General features: G+C 41.1%; 1 protein-coding gene and 1 long non-coding RNA gene across 3 annotated transcripts; both read left to right on the top strand.

Annotated features, from left to right (window-relative positions):
- The first annotated feature begins 2,369 nt into the window (after positions 1 to 2,369).
- Positions 2,370 to 4,172, top strand: LOC115156024 (uncharacterized). Its single transcript, XR_003868175.1, has 2 exons — positions 2,370 to 3,672; positions 3,853 to 4,172. It is a non-coding gene; the product is annotated as an uncharacterized LOC115156024 (long non-coding RNA).
- Positions 4,173 to 11,947: 7,775 nt separating this feature from the next.
- Positions 11,948 to 14,390, top strand: LOC115156023 (cytochrome b reductase 1). 2 transcript variants are annotated; one of them, XM_029703212.1, is made up of 4 exons: positions 11,948 to 12,333; positions 13,100 to 13,308; positions 13,567 to 13,721; positions 13,832 to 14,390. In XM_029703212.1, the coding sequence occupies exons 1-4, from the start codon at positions 12,057 to 12,059 to the stop codon at positions 14,103 to 14,105; spliced, it is 915 nt and encodes a 304-aa protein (XP_029559072.1). In that variant the 5' UTR covers positions 11,948 to 12,056; the 3' UTR covers positions 14,106 to 14,390. The 2 variants fall into 2 exon arrangements, with proteins under 2 accessions (XP_029559072.1, XP_029559073.1); XM_029703213.1 differs by lacking the exon at positions 11,948 to 12,333 and adding an exon at positions 12,346 to 12,550.
- Positions 14,391 to 18,813: the final 4,423 nt, after the last annotated feature.

Raw genomic sequence — 18,813 nt, 5'->3', positions numbered from 1 at the left:
TAATTATGACTTGGCTGTGCTGGTAACTAGTGAAGACCTTGTTTTTTTGTGGAGTGGACAAGCCCCTGTGCATTGAGCGCTCTCTAATGATGCCTCAGCTAAGAGGGAACCATTTTGCTGCATATCTGGACCTGTGATTTAGAGCCATTTTTTTATGCCGACACTGTCAAGACTCAACTTGAAGATTGTTGTTAAAGGCTTTTATTCGTTAACTCCAGGACAGCAAAGACTAAACCAAAGTCTGGACCAAGTCCTCATTGACTCTTTTTTTGCACTAACTCTCTTGCACTGACTGATTCTATGCACACACACCAGACTACCCACATACTCACACTAACACCCTAATGCACGCACACACACACACTTTCACGCTCACCTCATACGCTGCAGCTACTGTCTGTCTATCCTGTTGCCTAGTCACTTTACCCCTACCTATAATAAGCCTCCCGAGTGGCGCATTGGTCTAAGGCACTGCATCTCAGTGCTAGAGATGTCACTACAGACCTTGGTTCGATTCCAGGCTGTATCACAACCGGCCTTGATTGGGAGTCCCATAGGGTGGCGCACAATTGGCCCAGCATCGTCCGGGTTAGGGTTTGGCCGGAGTAGGCCATCGTTGTAAATAAACATTTGTTCTTAACTGACTTGCCTAGTTAAATTAAAAACAAAATATATATATGTGTATATGTATAGTACATGTCTACCTCAATTACCCGTACCCCTGCACATCAACTCAGTACTGGTACTCCCTGTATATAGCCGTTTCGTTTTTACTCGTTATACACTGTGTATTTATTAATTGTGTCACTTTATATATATTTTCAAATGTATCTTATCTTTAACTCTGCATTGTTGGAAAAGGACCCGTAAGTAAGCATTTTACTGTTAGTCTATGAAGCATGTGACAAATCAAATTTGATTGTAAAATCCACAATGGGAGGATTTATTTAGAAATTGGTCAGTGCTGCTACAGTAGGTATAGCCCTTGATAACTCTTAGTTCCATTACATTACACATAATAATCATTGGAGAGGGAATCTTCTGTATGGGGGAGTTTTGTTAAGAGCCCTGACGCTTGGTCTGAATATTAACACGCATCGCTTGCGGTACGGTTTTTGGAACAATAAGGACCTTAACTTTCATATAAGCAATAAATACTTAAAAATATATATATATATTAAATGAATACACACCTTTTATAGTGTTAGGGTTAGTGTAACCACAAGGCCGTATTTCCATGTTATGGCGTGTTTACAGAAGACCTCTGTAATAATTAGTTATCTAGCATGCTCTGAACACCTGTGTGTAACAAGAAAGCCGCCAGAAACGTGTTGTCACTGAAAAATACTCAGCTGCAACTGTGATATATGCAATTGTGTGTTTTTTTGCGTTTGTGAAATTATTTTGATGTGATATGAAAATAAAGGGCTTTATGTTTCTAGAACCGTATTGCAATTGAGAATTGATTGACGTTTAGATGGAGTATTTGGCTGTCTTGGCTGCCAGAGCCAGTCTACCTCTGAACATTAAGGAGGTAATTAAGAGTACATCTTGGGTTACAGTATGTAATGTGTATATTTTATTTTCAAACTACATTATGGGGCATTGTTATTATGCTGCATTACATGACCACCATCAGGAACTACTGTAGGTTTACTTTTGGATGCAACGAAACCACACCTGACTTTAAAATCCGTCAAATCCCATGCAGTCGCGTTACATGTTCAAACACTTGAATGCATAATGTACTATAGCCTAGCCTACACCTCGATTAGACTGATAGGCAATTAATCAATGAACATGAAAACATGCATTAGCCTGTCATTATTTCTATCATCGATAGCGCCTACGCCTTCTATCGCGGTTTCGGACTTCTAGCGCGGTAGGGATAATAAGGAAGGGACTTGTTGGTGTTTCACAGTTCGATACAGTGAAGGAGTTTTTCCATCACAGCTCATCGAGATGATGTGAGTTAACATAGCGCGTTGTCCTAGCATTGTTGTTCTAGCAATTCTTGCTTGACAAATTGCTCTTTGCTAAGAAGCTATGTTTATTTCTTTTTTTAAAAACAATCACAGTAATAGTTGCCCAGATAAAAGAACGTATGCATTGGACTGTTTAAGCATATTAAGTATGCTGCTGCTATAGTGTGTCAAAGCCTTTTGTGCATGTCAGTTTCAGATGCAGGTGTCTTTGACAGGCATTGTCTTTAACTGTCACAACAAATGTATTACTGAGAAACACAAATAATCCCCAATAAAAGGATGTCTAGATGGCTCATCTGGTTGGAGGATGGTGCTGGCAGCGCCATTGTTGTGAAGTCAATTTATGCATGGCTCACAAATACTTTGCGTGCTAAGTTGCTTTGAATGAAAGCTTCTGCTAAATCATTATACATTCACTTATTTAACATACTGTGATCAAGATGATTACAGTAAATTCCCTTTGAGAAAAGGTCCAATGTGCTTTGTAGTTGTCATAACCCGTACAAATATCCGCAATATTCCCGCTGTACACATTAATACGCAAAGAATGGAATGCAAGACATGAAGCGCTGTTCTCTGGAGTCTGACTTGTTCCACTTCCACCCTGATGACTCAGGAATAATCATTCATGTTGCACCATAAAATGAGTCTAAAACCCCCCGACGAAGTTGTCTACAAGACCGGGCAGTCACTGCGGCAGTATGGTATTTAGGTCAGTGCTATTCATCAGTCAGATTTCACACAATGATATTGTCTGAATCTTGAAATACTTTCCCCTTGTGTGCTGAACATTCTGAGTGAACTGGAGAGTGATTCACAGTTCGATATATCAATATAGTAAGGAGTTTTCTATCACAGCATATCAAGGGGATGTGAGTTAACATAGTGTTTTGGCACCTTTTTATCCATTGGTCATAATACATTTTATATGAGATATATTTTCTCCATCATAGAGATATAAGGGTTAAAAGAGCCTTTCTTGCTGCTGTGCTGGATTCATAAAACCCCTTGTCTTCTATCCTCCATCGGCTGCCTCCCAGATCAGTGTCACCCCTAAAATAGGGGGGGTGCTTATATTTGTCCTTTCACGTACAGTATGTACAAGTGTGTAACCTGCACAAGTGTGTGGTGTGAAATGGAAATGTGATTTTTGCATATCCCACTCCCCCTGAGACACCCTTGGAGAGTGGGGTAACGGCCAGTGATCAGCCATTATCGGCCAGGGATCACCTCCTCAGGCTGCATAGTGAAGAGACGATTTCATCAGCTGAATGATGACCCAGAGCAATAAAGGATGAGGTTGATACTGTATAATTTCAGCCCAATCAATTTCTAAAGAGTCCCGTCGCAAAAGTTGCCTTACTGCCGTTAACGTGAGTCGCTTATGACTTCTGATGAGAAGTTGGACTGTTGTCCTTACCTGACTCCTGACTAAATTACTTTTAATGACAATTCAGTGGCATTCCACGCAGCCATACTGGTTATTGCTGGTGAGTGTTTGTTGATGCCTCTTGCAACATGCTACTTCAAAGATATTCCAGATGGTGGAGTATGAGTATGAGCTTGACCTTCTGGCTGTTGTGGAGGTGACCCACAGAGAGGATGAGGATTAGGCCCACGTCAGACTCCACACAACAACACTGGAGCGTTACTGAAGAGGGTTCCGCTTGTGGAGTCATGGGATGTGGTGAGTTCTTTATAATATTGTATATTATATTGTGTAAAGATAGCCTGATCCACCATCATGACTGCTGCACTCTCGTTTTGTTTTAACAGAACGTAAGCTCGGGATAGTGTAAAGGTGGAAAATTTGTGAATCTCTCATTTTCAAATGACTTTATTAATGTATTCTCTTTTCTTGTTTCAGACTTACAGCTTACAAGCTGTTCTTTGACAGAGATACGATTGTTCATATTGAACAGACAAAGAATAATGACTTTATATGCCATGTCTACAAAATCAGTCGTGGACAAGCAGATGAGTGAAATTACTTGAAGCTGGGATAATCATGGGACATTCATTTCAACTGCTAATGATATCCTTCAAAAATATTCCTAAAATAGCCCTGTGGAATATGTTTTAATACTTATTTTTTACACTTATTTATTTGCCAATAATGACTACATGCTGTCATCCTGTTGTTCTTTTCAAGATGTTGGTACTCTAATAAAGTTTCTGAAATTGTCATTCATGTTTTGTTATTCCAATCCACCTGTTGCCTAACTGAGCTACTTCCCCATTTTATTTTTAGGACACATGAAGGAAGTCTCAATTTCATAATTTACTGAATAACAGTGTTGTAACATTTTTATAATTTAAGAAGATCTGTGAATTAAGAGCCTGATCTGTTTATTCAGTAAATAACTTCAGTGGTTTCAAAGTCCCACAATAAGAGCTAAGATGCTTTTATTTGTGTAAACTCTACATGGTTGTGTTCTGTGAGTGTCACTGAGTTGGTAACGATTAAAACCGGGTGCAAATTGAATTCAGCCAGTCCTCCATCCCATGCTAAACATTCCTTGAAGTAGAATACCCATCTCAAAACAAAAATGATCGAGACAAAACCAGTGGTCACGGTGGCGGACAAAGCGAACAGAAATTGCTTGAAATTCTCCATTGTCAACACTGGATTAACGGAGGAAGTGACTTGAGGTGATATCTCAAACTGGAGGAATTTCATGAGGTTACTCGGGGGTTGGGAAATAAGTCATGATTTTCCAAATCAGGTCTGCAAATGTTTTCAAACATCAAATTTGTGTAACCTCCTTTGTTACAAAAGGGCCAGACAGACACATAGCAGTTATAAAAAAGATCACCCATGTGTTGTGCACAACATTGGAGTGAGCAATAACAGAGGGGTCAGCAGTTCACCTTCAAAATAAAAGTCCCCCGTTGAAAGTGATGCAAATGGATAAAATGATGGAATCATGCCACAATTGGACAAGATAATGCTAAACAATGTTGGAATCTTTTTATAAAAATTCAACAAAAGACAATTATTAGTTAATTTGAAAAATCTGTTGAAATAGCACTGTGGATGTATTTGAATTCAGAATTGTATTGGGGGCATATTTATACTCTGAACAAAAATATAACACAACATGCAACAATTTAAAAGATTTTACAGGGTGACAGTTCATATAAGGAAATCAGTCAATTGAAATAAATTCATTACACCCTAATCTATGGATTTCACATGACTGGGAATACAGATATGCATCTGTTGGTCACAGATACCTTAAAAAAAAAGTAGGGCCGTGGATAACAAAACCAGTCAGTATCTGGTGTGACCACCATTTGCCTCATGCAGCGTGATACATCTCCTTCACATAGAATTGATCAGGCTGTTGATTATGGCCTGTGGTATGTTGTCTATTCAATGGGATGTGCGAAGTTGCTGGATTGTTTCTGTTTTATTATTTTACCAGGGAACACCTATTGCGATCTAGGTCTCTAGGCAACTCAGGTGTCTATACTTTAACAAAAAGTTAGATAAGACGGAAGTTTATGAAGTAGGGCCTTGTAAACAAAAAGATAGTAAAATGTAGAGCTCTACGGGTCTTTAGCGAAGTCCAGGCAACTTTTTGATACAGAATGCAGTGATTAGTATCAAAACTGCCACTTGTAAAAAAAATGAAAGGGAAAGGGGGATACCTAGTTAGTTGTACAACTAAATGCCAACAACTGAAATGTGTCTTCCGCATTTGACCAAACCCCTCTGAATCAGAGAGGTGCGGGGGGCTGCCTTAATCGACATCCAGGTCTTCGGTGCTCCGGGGGAACAGTGGGTTAACTGCCTTGCTCAGGGGAAGGGCGCTATGGTAGATGGTCCAAAGGTTTAAGGGTAGTAGCAGCTGTACTTTGATAAATAATATCACCATAATGAAGAATATATAAAAAGGTTGATGAAATAATCTACTTCCTACTGCTTAGAGAAAGGCACAATCTGTTTCTGTTGAAAAAGCCAACTTTAAATCTTAGCTTATTTATTCATACATTTTCAAGTTCATAATTGTGCACTCTTCAAACAATAGCAGGATATTCTTGCATTGCAATAGCTACTGTAAATTGGACAGTGCAGTTAGATTAACAAGAATTTAAGCATTCTGCCAATATCAGATATGTCTGTCCTGGGAATTTGTTTAGTTTCTTACAACCTGATGGTAATCACATTAACCTACGTTAGCTCAACCGTCCCGCAGGGGGGGGACCGATCCTGTAGAGGCAGCTCATCTATATATTTTTTATACAGCAAATTCATATTCATTCAGAAGTATTCAATTGGAGAACCATCTAATGAATGAACATGTAGATCATCTGAAACATTCTTGCTAGAGTTTAAAAACAACATGTATTTCTTTTTGCCCGTGTTAAGCAAAGTTTTAAAATCAGCAAGGGATTCCTGACTGTAGTTTTGACACAGCCAGATCAACAGTCAGGGCAATAGCATACATAATAGTACCAACCACATATATATGAAGTACATTTTTTTTTACAGATTGATCAATGGTGTTTATATGAATAGTGAAGAGAACAGGTCCCAAAATTGACTCCTGTTTATGCACTTCAAGAAATTCAGACTTAACCCCATCAATCACGATGACCGAAGTTCTCTCACTAAGCTAACCATGAACAGGTGTCAGTGTGCAGGCCTATACAATACAACGGAAGGAGCAATCCTTCCGTCTTATAGGCAAAAACTCAGGATGTACCAGTGACGAGAACCATTCAACGCTGGTCCGACCAATCGGAAGCCACGCTTCAAGATTGTTTTGATCACGCGGACTGGAATATGTTCTGGTCAGCCTCCGAGAACAACATCGACCTATACGCTGACTCATTGAGTGCGATTATAAAGAAGTGCGTTGGAGATGTTGTACCCACTGTGACTATTAAAACCTACCCTAACCAGAAACCGTGGATGGATGGTGGCATTTGCGCAAAACTGAAAGCGCGATCCACCGCATTTAACCATGGGAAGAGGTCTGGGAATATGTCTGAATATAAACAGTGTAGCTATTCCCTCTGTAAGGCAATCAAACAAGCAAAATGCCAGTACAGGGACAAGGTGGAGTCGCAATTCAAAGGCTCAGACACGAGACATATGTGGCAGGGTCTACAGGAAATCACAGACTACAAAAGTAGATCCAGCCACGTCACGGACACCAACATCACGCTTCCAGACAAACTTAACATCTTCTTTTCCCACTTTGAGGATAATACAGTCCCATCGTCGCTGCACGCTAACAAGGACTGCGCCCAGAAGGCATCCCTAGCCGTGCCCTCAAAGCATGCACAGACCAGCTGGCTGGTGTGTTTTACGGACATATTCAAATCGCTCCCTATCCCAGTCTGTTGTCCCCACATGCTTCAAGATGGCTACCATTGTTCCTGTACCCAAGAAGGCAAAGATAACTGAACTAAATGACTACCGCCCCGTAGCACTGACTTCTGTCATCATGAAGTGCTTCAAATGACTAGTCAAGGATCATATCACCTTCACCTTACCGGCCACCCTAGACCCACCTCAGTTTGCATACCGCCCCAACAGGTTCACAGACGACGCAATCGCCATCACACTGCCCTATCCCATCTGGACAAAAGGAATACCTACTGTATGTAAGAATGCTGTTCATTGACTACAGCTCAGCATTCAACACCATAGTATCCTTCAAGCTCATCATCAAACTGGAGGCCCGGGGTCTCAACCCCACCCTGTGTATTGGGTCCTGGACTTTGACGGGCAGCCCCCAGGTGGTGAAGGTAGGAAACAACATCTACACTTTGCTGACCCTCAACACTGGGACCCTACAAGGGTGCGTGCTCAGCCCCCTCCTGTACTCCTTGTTCACCCACGACTGCATGGCCATGCACGCATCCAACTCAATCATCAAGTTTGCAGATGACACAACAGTAGTGGGCTTGATTACCAACAACGACAAGACAGCCTTCAGGGAGGAGGTGAGGGTGTTGTGTCAGGAAAACAACCTCTCCATCAACAAAATGAAGTTGCTGATCGTGGACTTCAGGAAACAGCAGAGGGAGCAGCCCCCTATCCACATCAAAGGGACAGCAGTGGAGAAGGTGGAAAGTTAAGTTCCTCGGCGTACACATCACGGACAAAATGAAACGGTCCACCCACACAGACAGTGTGGTGAAGAAGGAAGGCTGAAGAAATTTGGCTTGCCACCTAAAACCCTCCCAAACTTTTACAGATGCACAATCGTGAGCATCCTGTCAGGCTATGTCACAGCTTGGTACGGCAACTGCACCGCCCTCAACCCCAAGGCTCTCCAGAGGGTGGTGCGGTCTGCACAACGCATCACCGGGGGCAAACTACCTGCCCTCCATGACACCTACAGCACCCGATGTCACAGGAAGGCCAAAAAGATCATCAAGGATCATCAAGGACATCATCCACCCGAGCCACTGCCTGTTCACACCGCTACCATCCAGAAGGCGAGGTCAAAACGATATTGGAGGCGGGTTATGGTAAAGAAATGAACATTCAATTCTCTGGCAACAGATCTGGTGGACTGTTGCCAGAGAACTGCAGTCAGAGTGCCAATTACATGCTTCCTCAAAACTTGAGACATCTGTGGCATTGTGTTGTGTGACAAAACTGCACATTTTAGAATGGCCCCAGAACAAGTTGCATCTGTAGGGAATCGAACCACTCGATTTCGTCCCTACGTTATATTGGCTTTGAACACGTCACCCTCCCTAAGAGAGGGGTTGACCTCGATAATTTATTGTTAAAACGAGAGGCTGTCTGGATCTTTAATTTAAAGACCCTTGCTCCCTTCGGTCTCAACGTAGACTTTGATCTGAAGCCATTCTTGTGAGTATTGGGATTTTGCTATTCATTGCAAAATGTTTGTAGGCCTATGAGGCCAAGTTGTATCTATGATCTACAGTTGAAGTTGGAAGTTTACAAACACTTAGGTTGGAGTCATTAAAACTCGTTTTTCAACCACTCCCCAAATTTCTTGTTAACAACTACAATGTCTTCCCTGTGGCTCAGTTGGTAGAGCATGGTGTTTGCAATGCCAGCATGGTGTGTGCAACGCCAGGGTTGTGGGTTTGATTCCCACGGGGGGCCAGTACAAAAAAAAATGCATGAAATGAATTGTATGCATTCACTACTGTAAGTCGCTCTTGATAAGAGCGTCTGCTAAATGACGTAAATGTAACTATAGTTTTGGAACCTTGGTTGGGACATCTACTTTGTGCATGACACATGTAATTTTTCCAACAATTGTTTACAGACAGATTATTTCACTGTATCACAATTCCAGTGGGTCAGAAGTTTACATACACTAAGAAACCCCCAAAAAGTGTTAAACAAGTCAAAATATATTTTAAATTTGAGATTCTTCAAATTAGCCATATTTTGCCTTGATGACAGCTTTGCACACTCTTGGCATTTTCTCAACCAGCTTCATGAGGTAGTCACCTGGAATGCATTTCAATTAACAGGTGAGCCTTGTTCAAAGTTAATTTGTGGAATTTCTTTCCTTCTTACTGTGTTTGAGCCAATCAGTTGTGTTGTGACAAGGTATGGTTGGTATACAGAAGATAGCCCTATTTGGTAAAAGACCAAGTCCATATTATGGCAAGAAAAGCCCAAATAAGCCAAGAGAAACGACAGTCCATCATTACTAAGACATGAAGGTCAGTCAATCCGGAAAATTTCAATAACTTTTAAAGTTTCTTCATGTGCAGTCACAAAAACGATCAAGCGCTATGATGAAACTGGCTCTCATGAGGACCGCCACAGGAAAGGAAGACCCAGAGTTACCTCTGCTGCAGAGAATAAATTCATTAGAGTTACCAGCCTCAGATTACAGCCAAGATAAATGTTTCACAGAGATCAAGTAACAGACATATCTCAACATCAACTGTTCAGAGGAGACCGTGAATCTGGCCTTCATGGTCGAATTGCTGGAAAGAAACCCCTTCTAAAAGGACACCAATAATAAGAAGAGACTTGCTTGGGCCAAGAAACACGACCAATAGACATTAGACCGTTGGAAATCTGTCCTTTGGTCTGTTGAGTCCAAATTTGAGATTTTTGGTTCCAACCGTCGTGTCTTTGTGAGAGACGCAGAGTAGGTGAACGGATGATCTCCGCATGTGTGGTTTCCACCACGAAGCATGGAGGAGGTGGTGTGATGGTGTGGGGGTTCTTTGCTGGTGACACTGTCTGTGATTTATTTAGAATTCAAGGCACACTTAATCAGCATGGCTACCACAGCATTCTGCAGTGATACGCCATCCCATCTGGTTTGCGCTTAGTGGGAGTATTATTTGTTTTTCAACAGGACAATGACCCAACACACCTCCAGGCTGTGTAAGGGCTATTTGACCAAGAAGGAGAGTGATGGAGTGCTGCATCAGATGACCTGGCCTCCACAATCACCTGACCTCAACCCAATTGAGATGGTTTGAGATGAGTTGGACCGCAGAGTGAAGGAAAAGCAGGCAACAAGTGCTCAGCATATGTGGGAACTCCTTCAAGACTGTTGGAAAAGCGTTCAGGTTAAGCTGGTTGAGAGAATGCCAAGAGTGTGCAAAGCTGTCAAGGCAAAGGGTGGCTACTTTCTAGAATCTAAAATATATTTTGATTTGTTTAACACTTTTTTGGTTAATACATGATTCCATATGTGTTATTTCATAGTTTTGATGTCTTCAATATTATTCTACAATGTAGAAAATTGTAAAAATAAAGAAAACCCTTGAATGAGTAGGTGTGTCCAAACTTGACTGGTACTGTATATTTTAAAAATATTTTTACATATTTATACGGGTGAGCTTAATGTTGCTCATTTCAGTGGTTTCAGAGTCCCGCAATAAGTGCTGAGATGCTAATATTTGTGTAAACTCTTTACAGTTGTGTTCTGTGGGTGTCACTGAGTAGGCTGATTTCCCATTTCATAGGTGCACAATCCATAGGTTAGGCTGTACAGTGCAATATGAATGTCCAACACACAACAGACTGACTGGAAAAGTGATTACCCACAATCAAAGTCCTGCAATAAGAGCTAAGACGCTAATATTTGTGTAAACTTTTTACAGTTGTGTTCTTTGAGTGTCACAGAGTAGGCTGACACGCCATTTCATGAGTGCACAATCCATACTGTAGGTTAGGCTGTACAGTGCAAATAAGTATGCCCCAATGCAATTCTGAATTCAAATACATCCACAGTTCGAATTCAACACATTTCTTTTTTTTTGTCAAATTAACTAATAATTGTATTTTGTTGATTTTGTATTAGCATTATCTTGTCCAATTGTAGCATTGTTTCACAATTTTTTATCTGTTTGAATCAGTTTCAATTTGGGACTTGTATTTTGAACAGCGAACATCGATTCTTCTATTGTTGCTCATGCTAATGTTGTGGACGACACATTGGTGATCTGTTTTATAACTGCTGTGTCTGTGTAACCTGGTCTCAGAGCATTTCGTATCATTCTTTCCTAAATACTTCACTCTCCATTTAGTATGATATGTTACATTTCGTATGGTATGTATTCATTTGTGAATGTCCATAATCCATTTCGTATGATATGTTACGAATTACAATTCGTATGATATGTTACGAATTTTCTAAATGTACAATAAGTTACACATTTTCTAGCTAGCTGGCTAATGTTAGCTAAACTAGGGGTTACTGTTAAGATTATGGTAAAGGTTAGGGTTAGCTAAAACGGTTAGGGGAAAGTTAGCTAACATGCTACGTAGTTTCAAAGTAGCTAAAAAAGCAATAAGAAGTTGAAAGTTGCTAATTAGCTCAAATTGTCTGATGAGATTCCAACATGCAGCCTTGGAGTTATTATACATTTGTGTTATACGCCCACTGTTCCACCCAGACCAACCATCATCCTTTCATTTTTGCCTTAAGTAACCTTCTGTCGTATGTAACCATACCAAACGTAACATATCATACTAATTTCAGGGTCCCGGATTGACCGATTACTATGTTACGTGTAGTTTATGAGACCAACGGAGGTTACGAAACTTTGGTGTTTCAAAACATTTGCAGATTTATTATTGGAAAATAATGACTCATGACCTCCCCCCCAAACTCCCAACTTGAAATTCCTCAAATCACTTCCTTCATTAATCCAGTGTTGGCGTTCGCGCTGTTAGAGATGGCGATGGAGAATTTCAAGCAGTTCCTGTTCGCTCTGTCCGCTGCCGTGACCGTTGGTTTTATCTCGATAATTTTTGTTTTGAGATGGGTATTCTACTTCAAGGAAGGCTTAGCATGGGATGGAGGACTGGCCGAATTCAATTGGCACCCGGTTTTAATCGTCACCGGGTTCATTTTTTTGCAGGGAATTGGTGAGAAGTTTGTATCTGTTTATTACTCTCTCAAGTACAGAATTCAGTTAAATCTGAAGCGATTGAGTTTGGTCGACACAGTCTTCGTTTTAACAACTTATTTTGATCTGAAAGTTATTTCACCAAGCCGTTTGGAACCTGGAAGATTTTTCTCCCAAGATTCCGAAGTAACGTTAACGCAAAGAAAAGGGCTACGTTGTATCTATTCACTGTCAGGGTACTATTATTGAAAGAAATATGCATTGTTTTCTAAACCGTTTCGGTTGTTTGCTTTATTATCAGTTTTGTTGTATACAAATATGTTAGAGCACGATCTATGCTAATGTTGCACTGATGCATTTCTGAGTAAAACAAGACCCTTTGACTCTACAAAGTTTAAGTGAATGAGTTATACTCAGATTGTCTACCAACATTCCAGACCATGTGCATTCTTCCACTTGAAGTAGGCTTTTTCCTTGAGTGTAGCCTAAATAACTTAAATGACACAGTAACTTTGATTGGTATGTGCTTTGGATTACATTAGTTAAAAATGATTTTATTGGCCTACCCGCTTTAAACTAAACGAAATGGAAACGATATAATGCGATGGCCTTATGTTATGTGTAGAAGTAGGCCTACCTCATAGAAACAGGATGTTACAACGTCTGGTATGTGTAGCAAGAATTGCTCATCTCAAGAGTATTATTCACATTCAATCACTTTGGATTGAATGCATTTTCATGATTACACATCATTTGAATAAGTAGGCTACCTTTGTCGGTTTCAGCCATTATCGTGTATAGGTTGCCATGGACCTGGAAGTGCAGCAAGTTAATGATGAAGTTTATTCATGCTGGCTTAAACATACTGGCCTTCATTTTCGCTGCCATATCTCTGGTAGCAGTGTTTGACTTCCACAACACAAAAAACATCCCCAACATGTACAGCCTGCACAGCTGGGTGGGGCTAGCAGCGGTGATACTATATTCACTACAGGTAAGTACACCAACATGTATTGTGTAGCCTATTATGATGCTGTAGAAATGTCCTTAATGAATGCTTCATAATGTATTATATTGTTATAAAGCATCATTCGTATAGATGTTTTTTCTTACTATTTAACTACAGCACTATGCATGGATGCTTGTGTAGGCTGTTTGAAGTACATTTTATGGCACAGTAAGACCGGTATATTTCTTTCTTCATTACAATGCTTGACAGAGTTTCCTGATGTTTCCTTCTTTTACTGAGCAGCTTGTCCTGGGAGTGTGTATATACCTGATACCCATCACCCCGACTTACCTGAGAGCAGCGTTTATGCCCCTGCACATCTACAGTGGCCTGTTCATCTTTACCAGTGTCATAGCCACTGCACTTATGGGCATCACAGAGAAGCTCATTTTTGGCCTGTAAGTTTTATAATATGGGAAATATGGGACATACACTAAACTTTGGTACTTAGAGACCCCATTTTATAAACAGATTACAGCTATAGCTAACTCTGTTCTTTGTCTCTCAGGAAAGATCCCAGTTACAAAGACTCTCCCCCAGAGGCCACCTTTGTGAATGTGCTGGGAGTACTCATGGTTATTTTTGGAGGAATCATTCTCTGGATCGCTACTCGCCCCTCTTGGAAACGCCCCAGTGAGCAGGTCCTGCGCTCCCCGCCTACTAATGGGGGTGGGTCAGTTGGCACCAAAGTGTCTCAACAAACTGACCCGATTGACCCCAAAGGCAATGGAGATGCCAGGAGAAGGAGTGGTAAATTGGAGGACTCCGGACAGGTCAACTGAGTAACATGAAATCCAACTGCTGATTCTGTCTGTCTGTTGATGCTTTAAAAAGTTGCATTTATCTACTGGCATTCCCTCAGCAAATGTAAACCTTTGTTCGAAATAGCACCTTGAGGAATTGTTTACAACAGTTCCAGAATGTTGATCTTTAAACAGTTTTTTTTTATTTGATGTAATTGAATGTAATGGACAATGATTTGATAAAGGATTTAACTAGCCTATTGAAGATTAGACAAGTTATCAAATATACTGGACAAAAATATAAATGCAACAATGTCAAAGATATTACTGAGTTACAGTTTATACAAGGAAATCAGTCAATTTAAATAAATAAATTAGGCCCTAATCTATGGATTTCACATGACCGGAAATACAGATATGCATCTGTTGGTCACAGATACCTTTTTAGTAGGGGTGTGGATCAGAAAAACAGTATCTGGTGTGACCACCATTTGCCTCATGCGGCATGAAATTTCCTTCACATATAATTGATCAGGCTGTTGGTTGTGACCTGTAGAATGTTGACCCACTCCTCTTCAATGGCTGTGCGAAGTTGTTGGATACTGGCGGGAACTAGAACACGCTGTCGTACACGTCGGTCCAGAGCATCCCCAGACATGCTCAATGCGTGACATGTCTGGTGAGTATGCAGGCCATGGAAGAACTGGGACATTTTCAGCTTCCAGGAATTTAGTACAGATCCTTGCGACATGGGGACGCGCATTATCATGAGGTGATGGCGGCGGATGAATGGCACGACAATGGGCCTCAAGATCTTCTTACGTAATCTCTGTGCATTCAAATTGCCATCGATAAAATGAAAGTGTGTTCGTTGTCCGTAGCTTATGCCTGCCCATAACCCCACCGCCACCATGTGGCACTCTGTTCACAACGTTGACATCAGTAAACCACTTTACCACACGATGCCATGAATGTGGTCGGTGGTTGTGAAGCCGGTTGGACGTGCTGCCAAATTCTCTAAAACAACATTGGAGAAGGCTTATGGTAGAGAAATTAACATTAGATTATCTGGCAACGGCTCTGGTGGACATTCCTGCAGTCAGCATGCCAATTGCACGCTCCCTCAAATCTGTGGCATTGTGTTGTGTGACAAAACTGCACATTTTAGAGTGGCCTTTTATTGTCCCCATCACAAGGTGCACCTGTGTAATGATCATGCTGTTTAATCGGCTTCTTGATATGCCACACCTGTCAGCTGGATGAATTATCTTGGCAAAGGATAAATGTTCACTAACAGGGATGTAAACAAATTTGTGCACAAAATTTGAGAGAAATTAGCTTTTTGTGCTCATGGAAAATTTCAAGGACCTTTTATTTCAGCTCATGAGAAATGGGACCAACACTTTACATGTTGCGTATATATTTTTCTTCAGTGTACATATTCCTTACATTTGTGTAACTTTTATAATGATTACATACTGTATTCTTCAGTGTTTTTAATTTTCATTTAAGGCAGGACTTACAGAACAAACACATCTTTAGGTGTGAGGGGTGAATCCATTATAATCCAAATATATGTATTATTACATACAGGTCTACCTAAAGGCAATATAGGCAAACACAAATTTCATCATTACTTTGTTCAATATACTATTGATTTCAATCAGTGAGGAATTCATGATGGCTGCTTAATAGTATTAAAGCATATTTTACAAATGATTTAGTACATTATAACATTACCAGCATTTTTGTAGACATGACGTCTATATACATTTTTGTTGCGTTTTGATCACTGGCAGCTTCATTAAATAGTACCCTGCAAAACACCAGTCTCAATGTCAACAGCGAAGAGGCGACTCCGAGATGCTGGCCTTCTAGGCAGAGTTCCTCTGTCCAGTGTCTGTGTTCTTTTGCCCATCTTAATCTTTTCTTTTTATTGGCCAGTCTGAGATATGGCTTTTTCTTTGCAACTCTGCCTAGAAGGACAGCATCCCGGAGTCGCCTCTTCACTGTTGATGTTGAGACTGGTGTTTTGCGGGTACTATTTAATGAAGCTGCCAGTTGAGGACTTGTGAGGTGTCTGTTTCTCAGACTAGACACGCTAATGTACTTGTCCTCTTGCACAGCTGTGCACCGGGGCCTCCAACTCTTTCTATTCTGGTTAGAGCCAGTTTGCGCTGTCCTGTGAAGGGAGTAGTACACAGCATTGTACCAGATCTTCAGTTTCTTGGCAATTTCTCGCATGGAATAGCCTTCATGTCTCAGAACAAGAATAGACTGACGAATTTCAGATGACAGTTCTTTGTTTCTGGCCATTTTGAGCCTGTAATCGAACCCACAAATGCTGATGCTCCAGATAGTCAACTAGTCTAAAGGTCAGTTTTATTGCTTCTTTAAATCAGAACAACAGTTCTCAGCTGTGTTAACATAATTGAAAAATGATTTTCTAATAATCAATTAGCCTTTTAAAATGATGAACTTGGATTAGCTAACACAACGTGCCATTGGAACACAGGAGTGATGGTTGCTGATAATGAGCCTCTGTACACCGATGTAGATTTTCCATAATTGTTTTTTTAAATCAGCTGTTTCTAGCTACAATAGTCATTTACAACATTAACAATGTCTACACTGTATTTCTGATCAATTTGGTGTTATTTTAAATGGACCAAAAAAAAATATTTTCTTTCAAAAACAAGGACATTTATAAGTGACCCCAAACTTTTGAACGGTATGTATGTATATATTATCTTTAGGGTCAGTGGAATTTCACACCTTGGATCCAAATCATAGTATTACATGCAGATAAATTGTCAGGGCTAGGACATGCATCTCTCCAGTAACACTTATCTTCATTAGCCGCAATTGCGATTTTAGTACTTTGAGTAGACAGTGCTCCCTACTGGCGTAGTAAGATGATTTCCAGCAAATCTGCTGCGGATAGTCATTTGACTGTCGCTCTTCTGCATACGTAATTCCGCAACACACATCCGTTGTGTTGGGTCATGGCTACAAAAATATCCAGTTTTTGTCAAATTAATGTTGTATTGACTTTTCTTAGCAGGTTAGTTGAAGTAACGTAGCAGGATAAGGTTAGCTAAAAATGCAACAAAAAAATACGTTAATTTGACAAAAGCTGGCTCCCTTCTAACCATTGTGTTGGGTCGGCACTAGTTACCACAGCCACAAAGTCAGAAGGCCCGCATACTCAACCAATCAGACGAGGGAGTGTGATGACGCGTATGCCTGTTTAAGGTTCGTGCGAAACGACCAATCAGATGAGGGAGTGTGACGCGTCTGCCGACCGGCATGCAGGGACAGACATGCATTTACACTACATGATCAAATGTATGTGGACACCTGCTCATCGAACATCTCATTCCAAAATCATGGGCATTAATATGGAGTTGGTCCCCCCTTTGCTGCTATAACAGCCTACACTCTTCTGGGAAGGCTTTCCACTAGATGTTGGAACATTGCTGCGGGAACTTGCTTCCATTCAGTCACAAGAGCATTAGTGAGGTCGGGGCACTTATGTTGGGCGATTAGGCCTGGCTCGCATCGGCGTTCCAATTCATCTCAAAGGTGTACGATGGAAGTTGAGGTCAGGGCTTGGTGCAGGTCAGTCACGTTTTTCCACACCGATGTCGACAAACCATTTCTGTAAGATCCACGCTTTGTGCACAGGGGCATTGTCATGCTGAAACAGGAAAGGTTCTTACCCAAACTGTTGACACAAATTTGGAAGCACAGAATCGTCTAGAATGTCATTAAGATTAAGACGTCCCTTCACATACAATTCTCCTTCCATGGCCTCCAACTGCTCTTAAATACAAGTAAAACCAAATGCATGCTCTTCAACCGATCGCTGCCTGCACCTGCCCGCCCGTCCAGCATCACTACTCTGGACGGTTCTGACTTAGAATATGTGGACAACTACAAATACCTAGGTGTCTGGTTAGACTGTAAGCTCTCCTTCCAGACTCACATCAAACATCTCCAATCCAAAATTAAATCTAGAATAGGCTTCCTATTTCGCAACAAAGCATCCTTCACTCATGCTGCCAAACATACCCTCGTAAAACTGACCATCCTACCGATCCTCGACTTCGGCGATGTCATTTACAAAATAGCCTCCAATACCCTACTCAATAAACTGGATGCAGTCTATCGCAGTGCCATCCGTTTTGTCACCAAAGCCCCATATACTACCCACCACTGCGACCTGTACGCTCTCGTTGGCTGGCCCTCGCTTCATACTCGTCGCCAAACCCACTGGCTCCAGGTCATCTACAAGTCTCTGTTAGGTAAAGTTCCCCCTTATCTCAGCTCACTGGTCACCATAGCAGCACACACTCGTAGCACGCGCTCCAGCAGGTATATCTCACCCGTCATCCCCCAAAGCCAATTCCTCCTTTGGTCGTCTCTCCTTCCAGTTCTCTGCTGCCAATGACTGGAACGAACTACAAAAATCTCTGAAGCTGGAGACTCGTATCTCCCTCACTAGCTTTAAGCACCAGCTGTCAGAACAGCTTACAGATCACTGCACCTGTACATAGCCCATCTATAATTTAGCCCAAACAACTACAGCTTCCCCTACTGTATTTATTTTGCTCCTTTGCACCCCATTATTTCTATTTCTACTTTGCACTTTCTTCCACTACAAATCTACCATTCCAGTGTTTTACTTGCTATATTGTATTTACTTTGCCACCATGGCCTTTTCTGCCTTTACCTCCTTTATCTC

Source organism: Salmo trutta, chromosome 20 (genome assembly GCF_901001165.1).
Source record: "Salmo trutta chromosome 20, fSalTru1.1, whole genome shotgun sequence".
Lineage (NCBI taxonomy): Eukaryota > Metazoa > Chordata > Actinopteri > Salmoniformes > Salmonidae > Salmo > Salmo trutta.
Note: the sequence above shows the minus strand (reverse complement) of the source record. Positions and strands in the feature narration are given on the sequence as shown.

Coding starts and splice junctions, on each gene's coding strand:
- LOC115156023 (XM_029703212.1), top strand. CDS start 12,057: ATGACCTCCCCCCCAAACTCCCAACTTGAAATTCCTCAAATCACTTCC. Junction 12,334..13,099: donor CATTTTTTTGCAGGGAATTG/GTGAGAAGTTTG, acceptor TGTCGGTTTCAG/CCATTATCGTGTATAGGTTG. Junction 13,722..13,831: donor GAGAAGCTCATTTTTGGCCT/GTAAGTTTTATA, acceptor TTTGTCTCTCAG/GAAAGATCCCAGTTACAAAG.